The 16254-nt window shown below is 45.3% G+C and overlaps 1 protein-coding gene across 1 annotated transcript in view; it reads right to left on the minus strand.

Annotated features, from left to right (window-relative positions):
- The window catches only part of ABR (ABR activator of RhoGEF and GTPase), a 265327-nt gene extending 250155 nt beyond the window's left edge, over positions 1-15172 (minus strand). The window contains exon 1 of the mRNA XM_075263741.1: positions 14499-15172. Within this exon, the coding sequence (XP_075119842.1) occupies positions 14499-15039 (541 nt within the window). The 5' untranslated portion in view covers positions 15040-15172. The remainder of the gene's footprint in view (positions 1-14498) is intronic.
- Between the last annotated feature and the right edge of the window lie 1082 nt (positions 15173-16254).

Below are 16254 nucleotides of genomic sequence, written 5' to 3' on the forward strand. Positions count from 1 at the left end.
TAGGGGGCTACTGTGGACCATTTTATGCTGTATGGGAGGGGGCTACTGTGGACCTTTCATGTTGTGTGGGAGGGGGCTACTGTAGACTTTCATGCTGTGCGGGTAGGGGGCTACTGTGGACCATTTTATGCTGCTACTGTGGATCTTTCATGCTCTGTGGGAGGGGGCTACTGTGGACCAGTTCATGTTGTGTGGGAGGGGGCTACTCTGGACCATTTCATGCTGTGTGGGAGGGGGCTACTGTGGACCATTTCATGTTGTGTGGGAGGGGGCTACTGTGGACCATTTCATGTTGTGTAGGAGGGGGCTACTGTGGATCTTTCATGCTCTGTGGGAGGGGGCTACTGTGGACCATTTCATGTTGTGTGGGAGGGGGCTATTGTGGACCATTTCATGTTGTGTGGGAGGGGGCTACTGTGGACCAGTTCATGTTGTGTGGGAGGGGGCTACTGTGGACCAGTTCATGCTGTGTGGGAGGGGGCTACTGTGGACCAGTTCATGCTGTGTGGGAGGGGGCTACTGTGGACCAGTTCATGCTGTGTGGGAGGGGGCTACTGTGGACCAGTTCATGCTGTGTGGGAGGGGGCTACTGTGGAGTATACAGGTATAATCCTGTGTGGGGGCCACTGTGGGCCAGATTGTACTGTGTGGGGGGCCACTGAGGGGCAGATTGTACTGTGTGGGGGGGCCACTGAGGGGCAGATTGTACTGTGTGGGGTCCCCTCACTATGTATATCACACAGTATCTGTTTTATAGCAGACGTGAAATTAGTACAGGATGTAATAACATTGCACGGTAACTATAAAACAGATCCTGTGCGATGTAAATAGTGAAAATTAATTGTTTAAAAGTACAGAATGCAGAGACCTTTACCTTTCAGTACAAGATCTGTAAAGCCCCAGTCACATGACTGTAATTTGTGGGTCCGCAATTGTGGACCCACAGAGTTTTAAGGTTAAATTGCCGTGTTGGCACTCCGTGATAATTTATTTGGTTTTGGGTTGCAGTTTAGGCACTCGGTCTCAAAAAGGTTCGCCATCACTGCCCTATATAGATCAGAGATAAGTTTCTGACCACTAGGGCCACCAGTCACCAGAACTGAGGTCTGCAACTATAAATGGTGCAGTAGAGTGCACATATAGCCAGGACTCGATTCACGTTTATGGAGCTGCCGGAGAATGATATTTTGGCTGCTCCCTGGAAATGAATGTGGTAGCTGCCATACAAGTGTACCACCAGCCCAGGTGAATACGAGGATCCCATTCTCATCTCTTGGGGGCCCAGTAGTTGGACCCATAGTGAACGGACTTTGATCTCCTATCCTGAGTTTAGGGAATGATAGGACAACTCATTTGACAGTAAATGTGAAATTACAGCATAAGGCCTCGTTCACACGGGGCAAGAGGGGGCGGATTTTGACGCGGAATCCACGTCATAATCCGCCCCCTCACAATAGCGGTCTATGTAGACAACTAGCGCTCTTTTTTCACGGAAAAGAAAAGCGAGCTGACCATTCTTCAGGCGGATTCCGCAGCTGATTCAGCCTCGGCGTCCTCCTTGTGGCAGCACACTCCGTACTAGGCCCATTCATTTGGCAGGCAGATTTTGGCCATATTCTGACACGGCTTCCCGCGTCAGAATCAGGCCCAAAATCCACCATCCGCGCCCCATGTGAACGAGGCCTAAGAGGCAAACTGAAATCCATACCAAGCACACAGCAGCCTAGGACTGACAGAATCCTATACAGTGTGTACGGTATGTGTGTACAGATTTATTTATTTTTTTGGCCTCCACATACTGAGATGTAGCGCAGATTTTCATCATTTACATGAACAAATCACAGTAAAAGACCAATTTTAATTAAAACATCTTCATGTTCATTCCTACAATATTACTAAGTAATAATCAATGAATCTTTGGCCCAGTTCACATCAGGTTAAAGTGAGTCAGTCAGCAACCAATTCTTTACATTCTTCAATGGGCTCTGCTCCAATATAATCAGCACAGTTGGAATTTTTCTCTAGTCCCCACCATTCCAGAGCAAGCAGTGCTGTTAGTTTTGGTGTCCAATAATACTATTTAGTACTGTCAGGCAGGCGGTGTCAGACAGGGGGCGTGATTCAGAGCTCCAAACAGAGACATACAGTGTCAGAGCTCAGAATCACACCCCTTGACTGCTCCTGCTTGACACTGCCCACCTAACAATACAGAGTCTAAATAACATATCAGACACCAAAACTGACAGCATTGATTGCTTAGGAATGGTGGGGGCTAGAGAAAAAATTCCCATTGTGCCAGAATCAGTGGAGCACCAGCTATTAAATGATGGAAAGAGCTGGACTGGTTGGAGACTAATAGTCCCTAATAGCACCAGCATTAAAAAGGGAGGACCCTTGTTTAAGAGCAGTGCCCTTGTGCTTTTACTTCTAGCTTACCCTTTGCACTCAGCTGGGTAGAGAACATAGTGATGGTATGTTTATTGCTACTGTATGAAGGAGACAGGTGCACCCTAGAATTCTGGGGTCATTCACATGACACCATTATTATCGTTCACATGGCATGCGACAATACAAAGCACCACAGGAAAGAAAAGGCTGGGTTAGTTCCGTTTTGGTCAAAAAAATGATTTCTCCTTAGTTTCAGGAAATTGAGATTAGATAGCAAATGTTTTGTATGTTAAGAAAAACAAAAAAAATAAGTCTGCACACAGCTGGAACCGAAAGTCCTGCTACTTCTTCTTCAGGAGTTAAATTTGTACATATCACTCAAGACGGAAACCGCAACTACGGAAAGGTAGCACGGAAGGGATTTGATATTTTCTGAGTGTGATTTAACGGGTATTGCCATCAACCTCATACAACACAGGACAAGCCATATATGCCTGATCGGTACTGAACCCACATCTGGGACCGTCACTGATCAGGAGAACAGGGGTTCAGCTGGGGTTCAGTGCATGATCTGTAGCCATGACAGAGCCAAGAATTTCAAACTGCCCTCCTATAAGGAAGTTATTTCTAGGAGGAATAACAGAGGAACAGAACAACACTGAGTTATAAGAAAAGATGCTCCAGAAGGTTTAGATTAGGGGGAATAGAAGCATTTAGCAAAACAGACATGTCAAGATTCATGAGAGGTCCCGTAACTGTGTAGTCCTGTACGTTTTCTTAAGACAAAGAATAAACCATTTATTTAGGTTCTTTATCTAGTGAAATAAAGGAGAATGTTCACATTTAATGCTGTCACACATTTTCCCAGCGGTGTTAATGTATGTGTCACACCTGTCAGTCTACGATATCCACCTCCACCCACACCATTGACAAATACAGCAGCAGCGTTGCCTCACCCCATAGAGAAAAATCACTCTCAAGTCTTGACCTTACTTCCTGCTTGAGCAATAGGAAGGAGAAATGGAAATGCTGAGAGAGAAGCTGCATGAGAATATAACAAAGTCCTTCAAATTCTATCCTCCTGGTTATCTTGGCCGACAAGAACTGATAGAAGAGGTTACATTGTCTGTAGGGACCGCTACAAAGATTCTTAATTTTACCCCCATTTCTTTATTATTCTCCCCCCTGGCGTGTATGATAATCCTGGCCTGTTCATATTTCTCTACTATGGCGATGAAACAGAAGGCACAGGATGAACAAGTGCTTCCCATCACTGCCATATAGTAGGGCAATACTGAATGCAATGCTATAGGATTGGTATTTGTTTCACAAAATGTGAATGTATCTAGATAGTAGAGGGCAAATAATCCAAAAAAAACAAAACAAAAAAAAAAACAAACAAAAACAAATTAATCTAGATTCACACAAGCATTCAGGCCGCCATCGTTCGAGTCCAAATGCAAAAGCATTTACCCCTGGACCCAATAGACTATTATGGGGTCTGCCAGGTTTCAGTATAAAACGAGTGGAGTTCGGTCCAGTGGCTTCAGTTCTCCTGTAGAACTTTTCTCTCCACTGAATTTCGGTGGATCTCAGCAGATGTGAACCAAGCCTAACCGACATTATATTGTTCACGTCGATTATTACCATACTCGAGAAGTTCCACCTACAGTATCATTCAAACCAAAGATGACCAAACCGAAAATGCTACCGGTAAAGACTGTATAATAAAGTATAGTATAATAAATGGAGGCCCAAGGGAGGTGAGAAAACATAAAAAACAGCGCTTTTAACCTCCCGCCAGGCCCCAGCACAACCCCCCATTCCCTTGGGTCCCCTGACCGACATCAAGGACCTCTGAGGCCTGTGATAAGGCCTCATCATTCACATGGGTCACACAGTGTTGTGATGCTTGTGTTTATAAGTCACAATGCCAAGTTATCACTGAGGCCTTATTACAGGACTTTGCAGCCCCTGAAGTCCGTCAGAAGACCCAAAGAAAACAGGGAGTCGCATCGGGGCCCAGGAGAGGCAAACACTGAGCAGGGGGACTTCCAGAGTATGCTAAAAATTAAAAAGATATGGCGAAGAAGCAAAAAAAAAAAAAAAAAACAACAATATAGAGAAGATCATAAATATAAGGGAACTTCAGTATAGTCAAACTCTAGAATTGTGTGACGATTCCTTGCAATATGTGAGTCCAGGGGAGCCGAGGGCCCGTGGTACCATCATTGTCAGGACTGGCAGGGGGTCCCATAGGTTAGCACAAATCATAAAGTTGATGTTTATCCTACTGATATGACATAGTGTTATACGAAGGGGGTTACAATTTGCAAGCATTTTACACTTTTTATTGTATTAAATTACATTACAGAGAGGTCTCTAGGTGCAAGAGGTCCTCTCAAAGAATATATGTACAACAAATGGTGAATATGAATCCCACACATTGTTTTCTGACCGACGTAAGGCGATGGGGGAAAGAAGGTTGTCTAATGAAACCATAGTGGCAATGAAGGGAAACCTCCCACGTAGATCATGTTCTGACAGTGGGAAATATAATTTATATCATATACACAATTTTCTTGTTTTTTCTTTTGTACTTCCAAGAGAGGAAGCTCAAAATCTGAAACATACTGTAAGTGTGAGATATGTTCCTTGTAAGAACTTGTTTTTCGTAATCTCCACTATCTGTCCCTATCTATCAGCAATGCATTCAGAACGGAGGGAAGAACAGAAGAAGCAAAACTGGGCAACTATCCCAGACAACATTAACAGCTGCTAAGCAGTAACCTGCAGTAAAATCGGCTTTAAGCTTGACCATTAAATCACAAAAGGGAGCCAAAACCCAAATGGCCTACAAGTGGATGTCTATCACTTTACTAGGTAGAACTTCTCATGGCTTTCCATATACAAGATGAGGCTGGTGTATACGGCTTCATGCACCTCTCTGAGTGTCCCGTTTCATTCTGATGAAAATAGAGCAGGTCTTATCCTGCTGCGTTTCATCAGAATAGAACGGATCGGAAGTCCCATAGAAGCATCACAATACACTTGGATGTCACTCCGAGCACTTTCAAAGTCAGCCATAACTCGAACGCTCACTCTGTCGTGTGCCTGGGGTCTAAGAATGGGCAGCGTGTTCTAATATATTACACAACTACATAGACCCCAATACAGTATATTCCTATACAAAAGCAGGATTCATCCATTAGTACATGATCTGCATACATCTGTCATATAAATGCATGTCTTCACATGACTATACAAAATGCATTGGCAACTGGTCAACCGCCAATGTATGCCAAGGAGTGCTTCAGGCACAATAACTATTATGCTCAGCTTATTGGTTATGACAGAGCCAGGGTCAGGTCCTACACATTGAGACTAGTGCAAAGTACTTTGGGAAAGTTAAGTGCATCCTGCCCCAACACCCTTGTGTACTAAGGTGTATTCCAGTTTTGCTCCCCAATGTTGACGAAATCTAGAGCAGACTCAGTTTCCCAGATGATCTGTATGCCTGCGGCCATGACAGAAGTCCTAAAATCCACAGTCAGGAATCCAGTAGAACCAATCAAGATCCCAAATTCCCAAGATACCATATGACAGGTGTGATGGTGTTCTGCATGGAACAGAACACTGCTTTGATACAACAGTATGCAATGTGTGGAAAATCTTAACTTCAGTAGCCCTACCTACTTTTACCTTCTTATACCATGTCTTGTCTATGGGCCAGTGCATAGAAAGGGACGAACCCACAGAATGGTCAATAATAACACATCTTCCCGTGACATCACCCCTGCACTCATACAGAACACCAGTGACTGTCTCTCTGCTGTCTCTAATATCATGTCCTCGCTCTATCTGAAACTAAATCTCTCTAAGACTGAACTACTACTGTTTCCACCATCTAACAGATCTGTCCCTGATATATCCATTGCAGTCTCAGGCCTTACTATAACTCCTAGGCAGCAGGCCCGCTGCCTTGGGGTCATATTTGACGCAGACCTTTCCTTCACCCCTCATATTGAATCACTCGCACGTTCATGTCACCTCCACCTCAAAAACATCTCCAGAATACGCCCTTTCCTTACCAGAGATACACTAAAGACACTTATTGTCTCTCTGATTCATTCTCGCCTTGACTACTGTAATTCCTTACTAATCGGTCTTCCCCTCACTAAACTCTCTCCTCTACAATCTATTCTGAATGCAGCAGCCAGGCTCATCTATCAGGCTAGACGCTACAGCAAGGCCTCCGGTCTGTGCCAGTCACTACATTGGCTGCCTATTCATTATAGAATAAAATATAAAGTTATTACTCTCATCCACAAGGCTCTCCATAATACTGCACCTCCATACATTTCCTCCCTCATCTCTGTCTACCGCCCAACCCGTGCTCTTCGCTCACTCAATGATCTAACACTTACATCCTCTATTATCAGAACCTCCCACGCTCGTATACAAGACTTCTCCCGAGCTGCACCACTTCTTTGGAATGCTCTACCCCGGACAATAAGATTAACTCCCAACTTCTACAGTTTCAAACGCAAACTAAAGACGCATCTTTTCAGACTAGCCTATCACAATTCCTAATGCACAAAATTGTCTGAACACTGTATAAGCAATGCCGCCCCTGCTACCTCTTGTGTCACCCCCTCTACCTCATAGATTGTAAGCTCTTTTGAGCAGAGCCCTCAGTCCCATTGTGTGAAATGACGTTCTTTGTTATGTATGTCTGTATCTGAACCCTATAAATTGTACAGCGCTGCGGAATATGTTGGCGCTATATAAATAAAATGTATTATTATTAACCCCAGAACTTATTACTTACTGCTGATCTGATGAAAGAAAATCTGAGACAATGGTTTACAACCTAGAACACTGGAGAGCCACATGTTGGCGATCATGGTCTAGGTACCTGGTTAGGGCTCTATGTGTGCTTGAGTCTGATGCCCAGAACTTTGGACCTTCAGTGGGACAAACACATAAGCCAATGGAAATATTGTGAGACAGTCTTTTACAAGCGTTGCAGCGTTGTGCTTAACCCCTATGGCTAGTCTTATCATTCCAAACAAAAACATTCTTATCTTTCGGGTCCTGTATGCGGAATCTAAGGGATTATTTGTATATCGGTGAACAAGCATTGTCCATATATTTTTCCACAAAGGATTTAATGGTATAAAGTCAAATCAATGAGGGTCTAACCTTTAGCATCCCTCCACCCACTGATCTAGTGAACTCTCTCTCTAAGAAGGACTTTCTATAAAAAGACAGAAATGTTTCATTCTTATATTAGCCTAAAAGTCGGGATTTATGTGATCCTACTGCTGGTTCACCTCCTAGGATCACTACTTAGAAAGTACTGACCATTCTGGAAACTCTCAACAAAACCTGCCACTTGGAAGACGCTCAGACCAAAGTTCAATTGTGATGACTAAGACTAGGTTCACATCTGCAAGTAGGACTTTATTTCTCTGCTGCTTTCAGTTTCAAAATGACTGACACCCATCATAGTCAACCTAGTCCTATACTCACGCTTGCCCATTTTTCTTGCTTACAACACATCAACTTTACAGAGGTTGTACCAAGTTCTAAAGAACAGTCTGCAACACAGGACTTGCACGCTACCTGGTTCTCCATGATGAAGAGGAATAGGGCCCTTGTTATCACGATCAATGGGAGTCCCCATGGTAGAACCCCATCCTATAAATAAGGGATAACTGCAAAAGCTGAACAACCCCTTTTAGACTTAACTGTTCATTGCTGCATAATATATGCCACACCATGTAATGTTATGGCTGACCTATGTACACTGCATACACAATATGGTGCCACCATTAAAGGACATTCGTTATGGGGGAATAATGCAAACAAGGCTCTACAAAGCCAAAGATGCTGTGATTTAGCAGAATGGACATTAATACACTATCTTATATAGGAAATTGTTCACCAAAGAGCTCGCCGTAAATGAATAAACAGAAGTCTGTCCCCATTAACGTATTTATCGACAATAACAACCAAACAAACCTCAGAAAAGCTGAATCTCAATACAAAATCATTTCTTTTATTTGCTCCAAATGAGTCAGAGACAGCCTGAACTTCTCTGTGCGGAGCCCTGCAGACCTAACAATGCTGCTTCCCCATGGTAACTGGGAGGCCAAGTTCGGCTATTTCACCTAGCATACAAATCACATAGAGAACACAGTGAAATGCCAGCTCCACCTCAAGTCCCTGAATCAAGAGGGGGTAAGGTGGCAATGAGAAAGTTGAAGACGCAGTGTACTAGTATGTCTTATGCAGGCAAGTCTTCAGCTCTGCAATGATGTTCTTATAAGGGTCCCTGCCAGTAGATGCATGCCACGCAAACCACAGGCGGCATGACATTAACACAGGCTTCCTCATTACAAAGGACTAATGCCTGGTTTACATCTACGTTCCGTATTCCGTTTGGAGAGTCCACATGGAAACTCCCCCCCACCCCCACCCACATCCCCGAACAGAATACCGATCGCATTCACACGAGGTGAGCTTATGAAGGCTCACGGACCCCATAGACTATAATTGGGTCTGTGTGTTGGCTGCACGGAACATGCGGAGAGAAACATACTCCATGAGCTACTTTCCTCTCTGCATGACTCATGTGGACACCGCGTGGGAAAACACACAGACCCCATTGTCATCTATGAGGTCTATTTGCTTTCACTGCTCACCGCTTGTCAATGCGTTCGGTATTCCCCACGCGGACTCCCCATACGGAATACCGAATGCAGATGTGCACCAGGCCTAAGTTTTACACTGAATTGCTACTGCATTTCATAAATTTTAAGAGACAGGCGGAGAAAAAATTCTGCATTATCTATCTTCTTGCAGATTGCACCTTGCAAAGCCCACTGAAATGAATGGGAGCGGCAAGAAGCGTCACTTTTTTTTAGCTTCCCATTCATTCCAAAGGGCTTTGCAATGTGGAATCCGTGCAAAGATTAATCATGACTTGCCTGCAAAATCACTCGGTGTGAACATACCCTGAATAGGATGTCAGCAACAACATGCCATTTGGAGACATGGTATTGCCATGGCAGTTGGGTGATCACAATGCCTACTGAGAAGCGTAATTTCAACATGAAGCGGACATGTCCCACCATGAAAGAATAGTGCAAGAATGCAAGCAAGCAGTGTACAGTGAAAATTTTTATTTAAAAAAAAATTGGCCATAACAAAATCAAAACCAAAAACAGAAAATTAGAAAAGATAAAACTTCCCTTCCCTCTGCTAAAACGACTCATCTGAAAATTCCGCTCTATCCCTATCAATACAGACTGCAGGTCACATGACAATCTTATGTCTATAGAAGTATGTGGAGAGGGGAGGAGGAGGAGTGAATAGTAAGTGCAGGAGATAAGAGGAGAAACACTGGCTTAGCCGATGATGGGGCTACTTATGAAGCTATCACACCAGTACTTCTCTACGTATGTCCTGCATGTTCCTGGGGCTATCTCTGAGCAAAAGAGACAGTGATAGAGCACATTCTCCTCTATCTAGTCCTCACCTACCAGCCCAGACTGCAAATTCCAGATATAAGATGCAAAGAGAAAAACTGCTAAAAATTGCAGAATACAAGTCACACAAAGACCAGATATATTAGAGTTAAGTGAAACAACAGCTACGCTTTAACATAAAAACTTGTGACAATACATTCCCTTTGTTCCACAACAGGTACAAGGATGACTACACTGGTCAGTCATGTGGAGAGCGGGATAGCCGCCCACCAGCCGGTACAAACAGAGCTGGCACACAGTGTTAAGAGGTTCTGTCTGAACTGTGCCGATGGTTACTGCTGGGTTATTCTTGGATCTCTCCCACTTATAAAGGGAGTGATTCTCTAAGCCTGGGCACAGTTTTACAGCACTTGCTATGATGAGGCCAGTGGAAATATTGAGTAGTCCTGTGGAGAAGATGTATCAGAGGTGCTTATACCCTGGACAAAGCAATAGAGAAAAAAACTACATAGACACGAGCTATGACGGGAATATACTATACTATATTTAATCCAGATACACCCAAGGAAATATGATGTATGCTAGAAATGACAAGCACGTGGCCATACACCTTATATACCTGCAGGCCAAATACTTGACCAGGTATCCATGTGCTCACAATAAGGAAGGAAGAAGCTGCCAGACACCTAGGGGGCATGTTATCACCCATGAGAACAAAGGATTGGTTATTACATCTAACATGGCTTAATCCTTCTTTCCTCTGACAACTGTCATCAGGGTAGACGTGAGACAACCTCATGCACAGTAGAGGATTGGCCAGACAAGCACAATACGCAGATTAGGCTGATATTCTAATCAAATGTAATTGAATTGAAAGGGAGATTAATATCTATCCTCAAGATAAAACATCAATATTAGATCTGTACAGGTGTCTAAAGGCAGCACCACTACCAATCAGTTTGCGGCTACTGGAAAGGCCCATGGCCTTCAAACATAGCTAATACATTGTATAGAGGATGTATTTGGGACTGCAACTCAATCCCGCTCACTCCAATGGCAGTCAGGTCATCTGATGGATGAGTGTGACGTCACTGGCTTGTGAAGAGGAAGCAGCTGATCGGCGGTGGTGGCGGCATGTGTCAGACCCTCACCAATCTGAGAGGGAATTATAGGTCATCAATATTAAGGGAAGGGGGGGAGGGTAGTTTCTAATATTGATGGCCTATACTTTGGATAGTCCCTCAATATTAGATCTATGGGGTTTGACACCTAGGACTCCCGAAGATTAGCAATACCGAGACGATGTGGCTCTCGATAATGTAGCAGTGGGAGTAGGCACGTCAGCAGAGCCCCATTGAAGTGTATGGAGCAGCGTTGTGGTACTTACACTTGCCATAACAGTTTGTATGGCAAGTGAGCAGCGCAGCCCCAGAATGCAAACATTACCAGAAGCCACGCTGCCCCGTTACAACTTATTTGTGGCCTACGTATCCTTAATACCTTCAGGGTGCAGTAGGGATTTTTGTGTTCTGGCTTTAGAGTACATTCACATAGTCTGAATTTGCAAAAGGGAATGACCTCAATCTTCCATTACCCCTGAGCCCTCACATGACCTAGCTTCCGTGTCCCATCACTGAAGATCACTACATACCTAGCTATTGGCCTACTAAAAGTAAATGTCTGGACCAGTTGATTCAGTGCAGTACAAGGGTGTGTCCTTTCTAAGGGTATGAGGTAAAAAAAAATAAATAAATAAATAAGTTATGTACTTCCCCTCAATTTCTGCAGTGAATACAGAGTAAAATCTGCATACATATACACGTTAGGTGTAGATCTTGGTGCAGATTTCCAGTGGTTTTCCACCTAATGCACTGCTGTATTTCATGTGTTGAGGTGTTCGGAGCTGACAGGGCACTGGATAACAATGGGGTCTGTTAGGTTTCCATATTACTGAATGTTTTTAATTACTTTTTTTTTCTTTTTAACACCTGCAATATACATATACTAGGGAGAATTTATTAAGACTGGCGTTTCTTATATCAGTCTTAATTCATTCCCAGACTGGCTCAAAATGCGCCAGAATTAGTAAGAGACTCCAACCTCCTAATATTTCTTGTGCATTTAGTTATGCCTGAACTAAAACCTATGACAGTCAGGAACAGGAGATTTCTGGCACAAATGACAGTAAGTCTGACGGACCACAGCCCCTCTCCCCGAGTCCACCTAGATTCTAGGCGCAGCCCAGGTAGTCAGTGTGGATAACTGATTAATCCCTGAGGAAACCATCATTCAGACACTGGCATATACAGTGTGAACAATGACAAAAAGTCATCTCGGTAAAAGTCTCCGTTGTTCTCTGGGTTGGCATCTACATACGTACCGTACACAAGCAACATATAATCCAATACAAGCAACCAGCTAGCCTCAAAGTTGACAAACTGCCAGTCCAAAGGAGATGGGTGTATACACATAGCCAAAGGGCCAGAAGTTTAACCCTCCACTATCTGGCACATAAGGACATACTAAGCATCTATAATACAGGATATTAGGCAGGCAGCAGCCTCTTGTCACTTTATAACAAGCTGTATATACAGCATCCTTTATAACAGCTATAGGACAATGAGCCGTCCTAGAGATTATTAGTTCATGTAATCTTTGCTTTGGCCATATACATAGTGATCAGTCCGCACTGCCCAGGTAAACTGAGAAGACGGACTTCAGGGTGCCAAGTGGCATAGACTGGCATCATCTATTCTTGTTTGGTCAGCTGTATATATAATTTGTAAGTATATCCTCTAGTGCACCCCACATAGGCAAGAGAGGTGACAGTCCAGACAATGCCACCTACCACTGGTACAACTACATATGGGCACAGAATTGATAACAGCGTGTGTGACAGCTCAGGTGGACTTGTCATAGGACTTGGGAAGTCAGTCTAGACAACAATGGATATCCCACATTGGGATGCTTGTGGCAAAAAAAACAAAAAACACAACAGCCAAAAAATGGGTGGTTTATGCTGCAGATTTCAGACAGTTTCCCATGCGTCTCGCCCCACAGCCCGAGTTCCAATCTTTGCACCTGTAGCCAAAAATGCAAATATAGCTGACATGCTACATGTTCAAAACCTGCAGAGCAAAACACTTTGCATTACAGGTTTTTTTTCCACCCACTTCACATGCACTGTATTCCACAGGAGCTTGTCTGAGACCCATGAGTAATGGGATAGGTCATCAATATCAGATGGATGGGCCTGTGACACCCAGACCCCAAACTGATCAGCTGATTTGACTTCCAGAAGCCGTATATAAGTATATAGATGGAAGCAGCTCTACTCCTATTGAAGTGAATGAGAGCAGAGATGTGATTCACTAACACTACAGTGTATGGCTCTGTATACAGCTTCTAGCTCTGCAGTCTGTACCAGCAGCCCTGTACCCACCCCATAGGTGCGGAGCTCCTTCCAGCCAACAAATTAGCTGATCACTGTGGAGTCCAGGTATCCGACCACCAGACTCCCACCAATCTAATACTCTGGATGTATTCTATGTATAGCTCATCAGTATCAATTGCTCAAGGGTCTTGGACGAGCCCTTTAATTGCTGGCAATTTCCACCACAATTAACCCACTGCAAACTCCCTGTATATGGCCTTAGCCTTAAAGGGATTTCCCTTGAACAAGACAGCATAGGGAATAAGTTTCTGCTAGCACCCCACCAATCACAACACGTCCTGTGAATGTCATGACAGCCTCACTTGCACACCGCTCCTCCATTCATCTCTATGGGACTACTGAAGAGAAGATGAGAACAGCTCTCTAAAGTCACAGGCATTCCCATAGAGACAAATGGGGCACATGTGCAACCAGCGCTCCGTTCTACTGACAGTAATTGGGAACCCCATTTTCGGAATAGGTGGGACCCTGAACAGTCAGACACTTGTCCCCTATCCTGTAGTTTAGCAGAGAAATCCCTTTAAGGCTAAGGTCACATTTAGTGATATATATAGGTATAAAGCACAGCGAAAATGGAGCAGCGAGGGCAAACCCAAAAACGCTTGCATTTTTACTGGATTTCCTTTGCATTTTTGCCTCCCCATAGAAGTTGAGAAAACACAACATTCTGCAGGTAAAATGAACATGCTGCACTTGCTGCAAGGTTTTTTTTTCCTGCAATGTGGGAACCAGATTAATAAAATCTCACTTGGGGCATGTTCACATCTGCGTCATTCTGTCCATTTCAGGAGCATAAGAACAAAATACCAGTCTGACTAATGACAGATCACAAATCGCAAGGACTCCATGACGGGTGGGCACTCGGGTCAGATGTCAACGTAACCTCACAACCCATGGTCTCAGCTTCAAGCTATGGCCCATGACGGGCACCACTGCTGAGCTGTTGGTAGTCTACTGGGTGTCATGCTGGGACTTGTAGTTCCATTCTGTTTGGGGCACACATGCACCATACATATGACATTTTCGGACACATGGAATGGCGCACACCAGGACAACCTGTCCCCCCATACCTGGGCATGTGGTATTATGAGGACTCTGGAGAACACACCAGTAAGAGCAGTGGCTGCAGTGCCCTGGCCTGGTCTCATGATGGCACCTACCTATAGAGTCGTCATCCTCCCGGTCAGAGCTCAGGTAGCCATTGCTGTTCCTCTCCGGGGAGCTGTGTCTGGGGGAGTCCTCATGGGGCACAGATAGCCGGTCCCTCCGGGGCCCCTCCAGGCTGCTGAGCAGGTTTCCCAGTACGAAGCTCTCGGTGCCGCCGTCCCCATCCTCGTAGTCCGGGTCGGGGACAGGTGGTGCAGCAATGACCTGAGGAGGTGTAGGTGGTGGCGCCGGTATAATCGGTGGTGCCGGGGGTTGCAGTATCATATCCCGCATAGACACCCGCTTGGGAGGCGGCGGCGGGGGCACCTTGGAGCGGAGCCGGGGCACAGGCTTGTGCTGCCGGGACAGGGCGCTCTCCAGGTAGGCGACTTTGAACTTCTCCTCGGCCAGAACTTGTTGCAGCCGCCTGAGGTTCTCCTTGCAGCGCTCCAGCTCCTGCCGCATGTCATCCACCGAGCTGAGCTGCATCACCGGCGCCACTTCACCGGGGAACTCCGCCCGCCAGTGCTGCTCGAACTCCCGGGGGTCCCACATGGCTGCACCTGAGTCCGGTGAGAGAAGGGGGGCTAGCAGGAACCGCTGCGGCTCTAGGGCGTAATTCACACACAGGTTCAGCTGCTTAGTCCTGTAACGCAGCACTCACCCCCGGTGCACGACATCCCGACTGCACAAACTTTCTTCCAAGGCTTCCGCCTGCTGGGCGGGGCAGACTTCGTGACGTCATCCGTGCCCGCCTGTCCCCGGGAAGAGGGGCGGGGCCAGGTCAGACCTGACTACAAGCTGTGAGTGTCAAGGTGGCGTCCTGCTGTGGCGTGTCTGAGGAATAGAGACTGTCATATAAAGTGCAGAGGAAAACCTGACAGTCCTGATCATGTACAGAGAAATGAGAATGTGTCATTATACTATTAATTTCACTAACACATTATACACTCACCGGCCACTTTATTAGGTACACCATGCTAGTAACGGGTTGGACCCCCTTTTGCCTTCAGAACTGCCTCAATTCTTCGTGGCATAGATTCAACAAGGTGCTGGAAGCATTCCTCAGAGATTTTGGTCCATATTGACATGATGGCATCACACAGTTGCCGCAGATTTGTCGGCTGCACATCCATGATGCGAATCTCCCGTTCCACCACATCCCAAAGATGCTCTATTGGATTGAGATCTGGTGACTGTGGAGGCCATTGGAGTACAGTGAACTCATTGTCATGTTCAAGAAACCAGTCTGAGATGATTCCAGCTTTATGACATGGCGCATTATCCTGCTGAAAGTAGCCATCAGATGTTGGGTACATTGTGGTCATAAAGGGATGGACATGGTCAGCAACAATACTCAGGTAGGCTTTGGCGTTGCAACGATGCTCAATTGGTAACCAGGGGCCCAAAGAGTGCCAAGAAAATATTCCCCACACCATGACACCACCACCACCAGCCTGAACCGTTGATACAAGGCAGGATGGATCCATGCTTTCATGTTGTTGACGCCAAATTCTGACCCTACCATCCGAATGTCGCAGCAGAAATCGAGACTCATCAGACCAGGCAACGTTTTTCCAATCTTCAATTGTCCAATTTCGATGAGCTTGTGCAAATTGTAGCCTCAGTTTCCTGTTCTTAGCTGAAAGGAGTGGCACCCGGTGTGGTCTTCTGCTGCTGTAGCCCATCTGCCTCAAAGTTCGACGTACTGTGCGTTCAGAGATGCTCTTCTGGCTACCTTGGTTGTAACGGGTGGCTATTTGAGTCACT

This window comes from Leptodactylus fuscus, chromosome 2 (assembly GCF_031893055.1).
Source record: "Leptodactylus fuscus isolate aLepFus1 chromosome 2, aLepFus1.hap2, whole genome shotgun sequence".
Lineage (NCBI taxonomy): Eukaryota > Metazoa > Chordata > Amphibia > Anura > Leptodactylidae > Leptodactylus > Leptodactylus fuscus.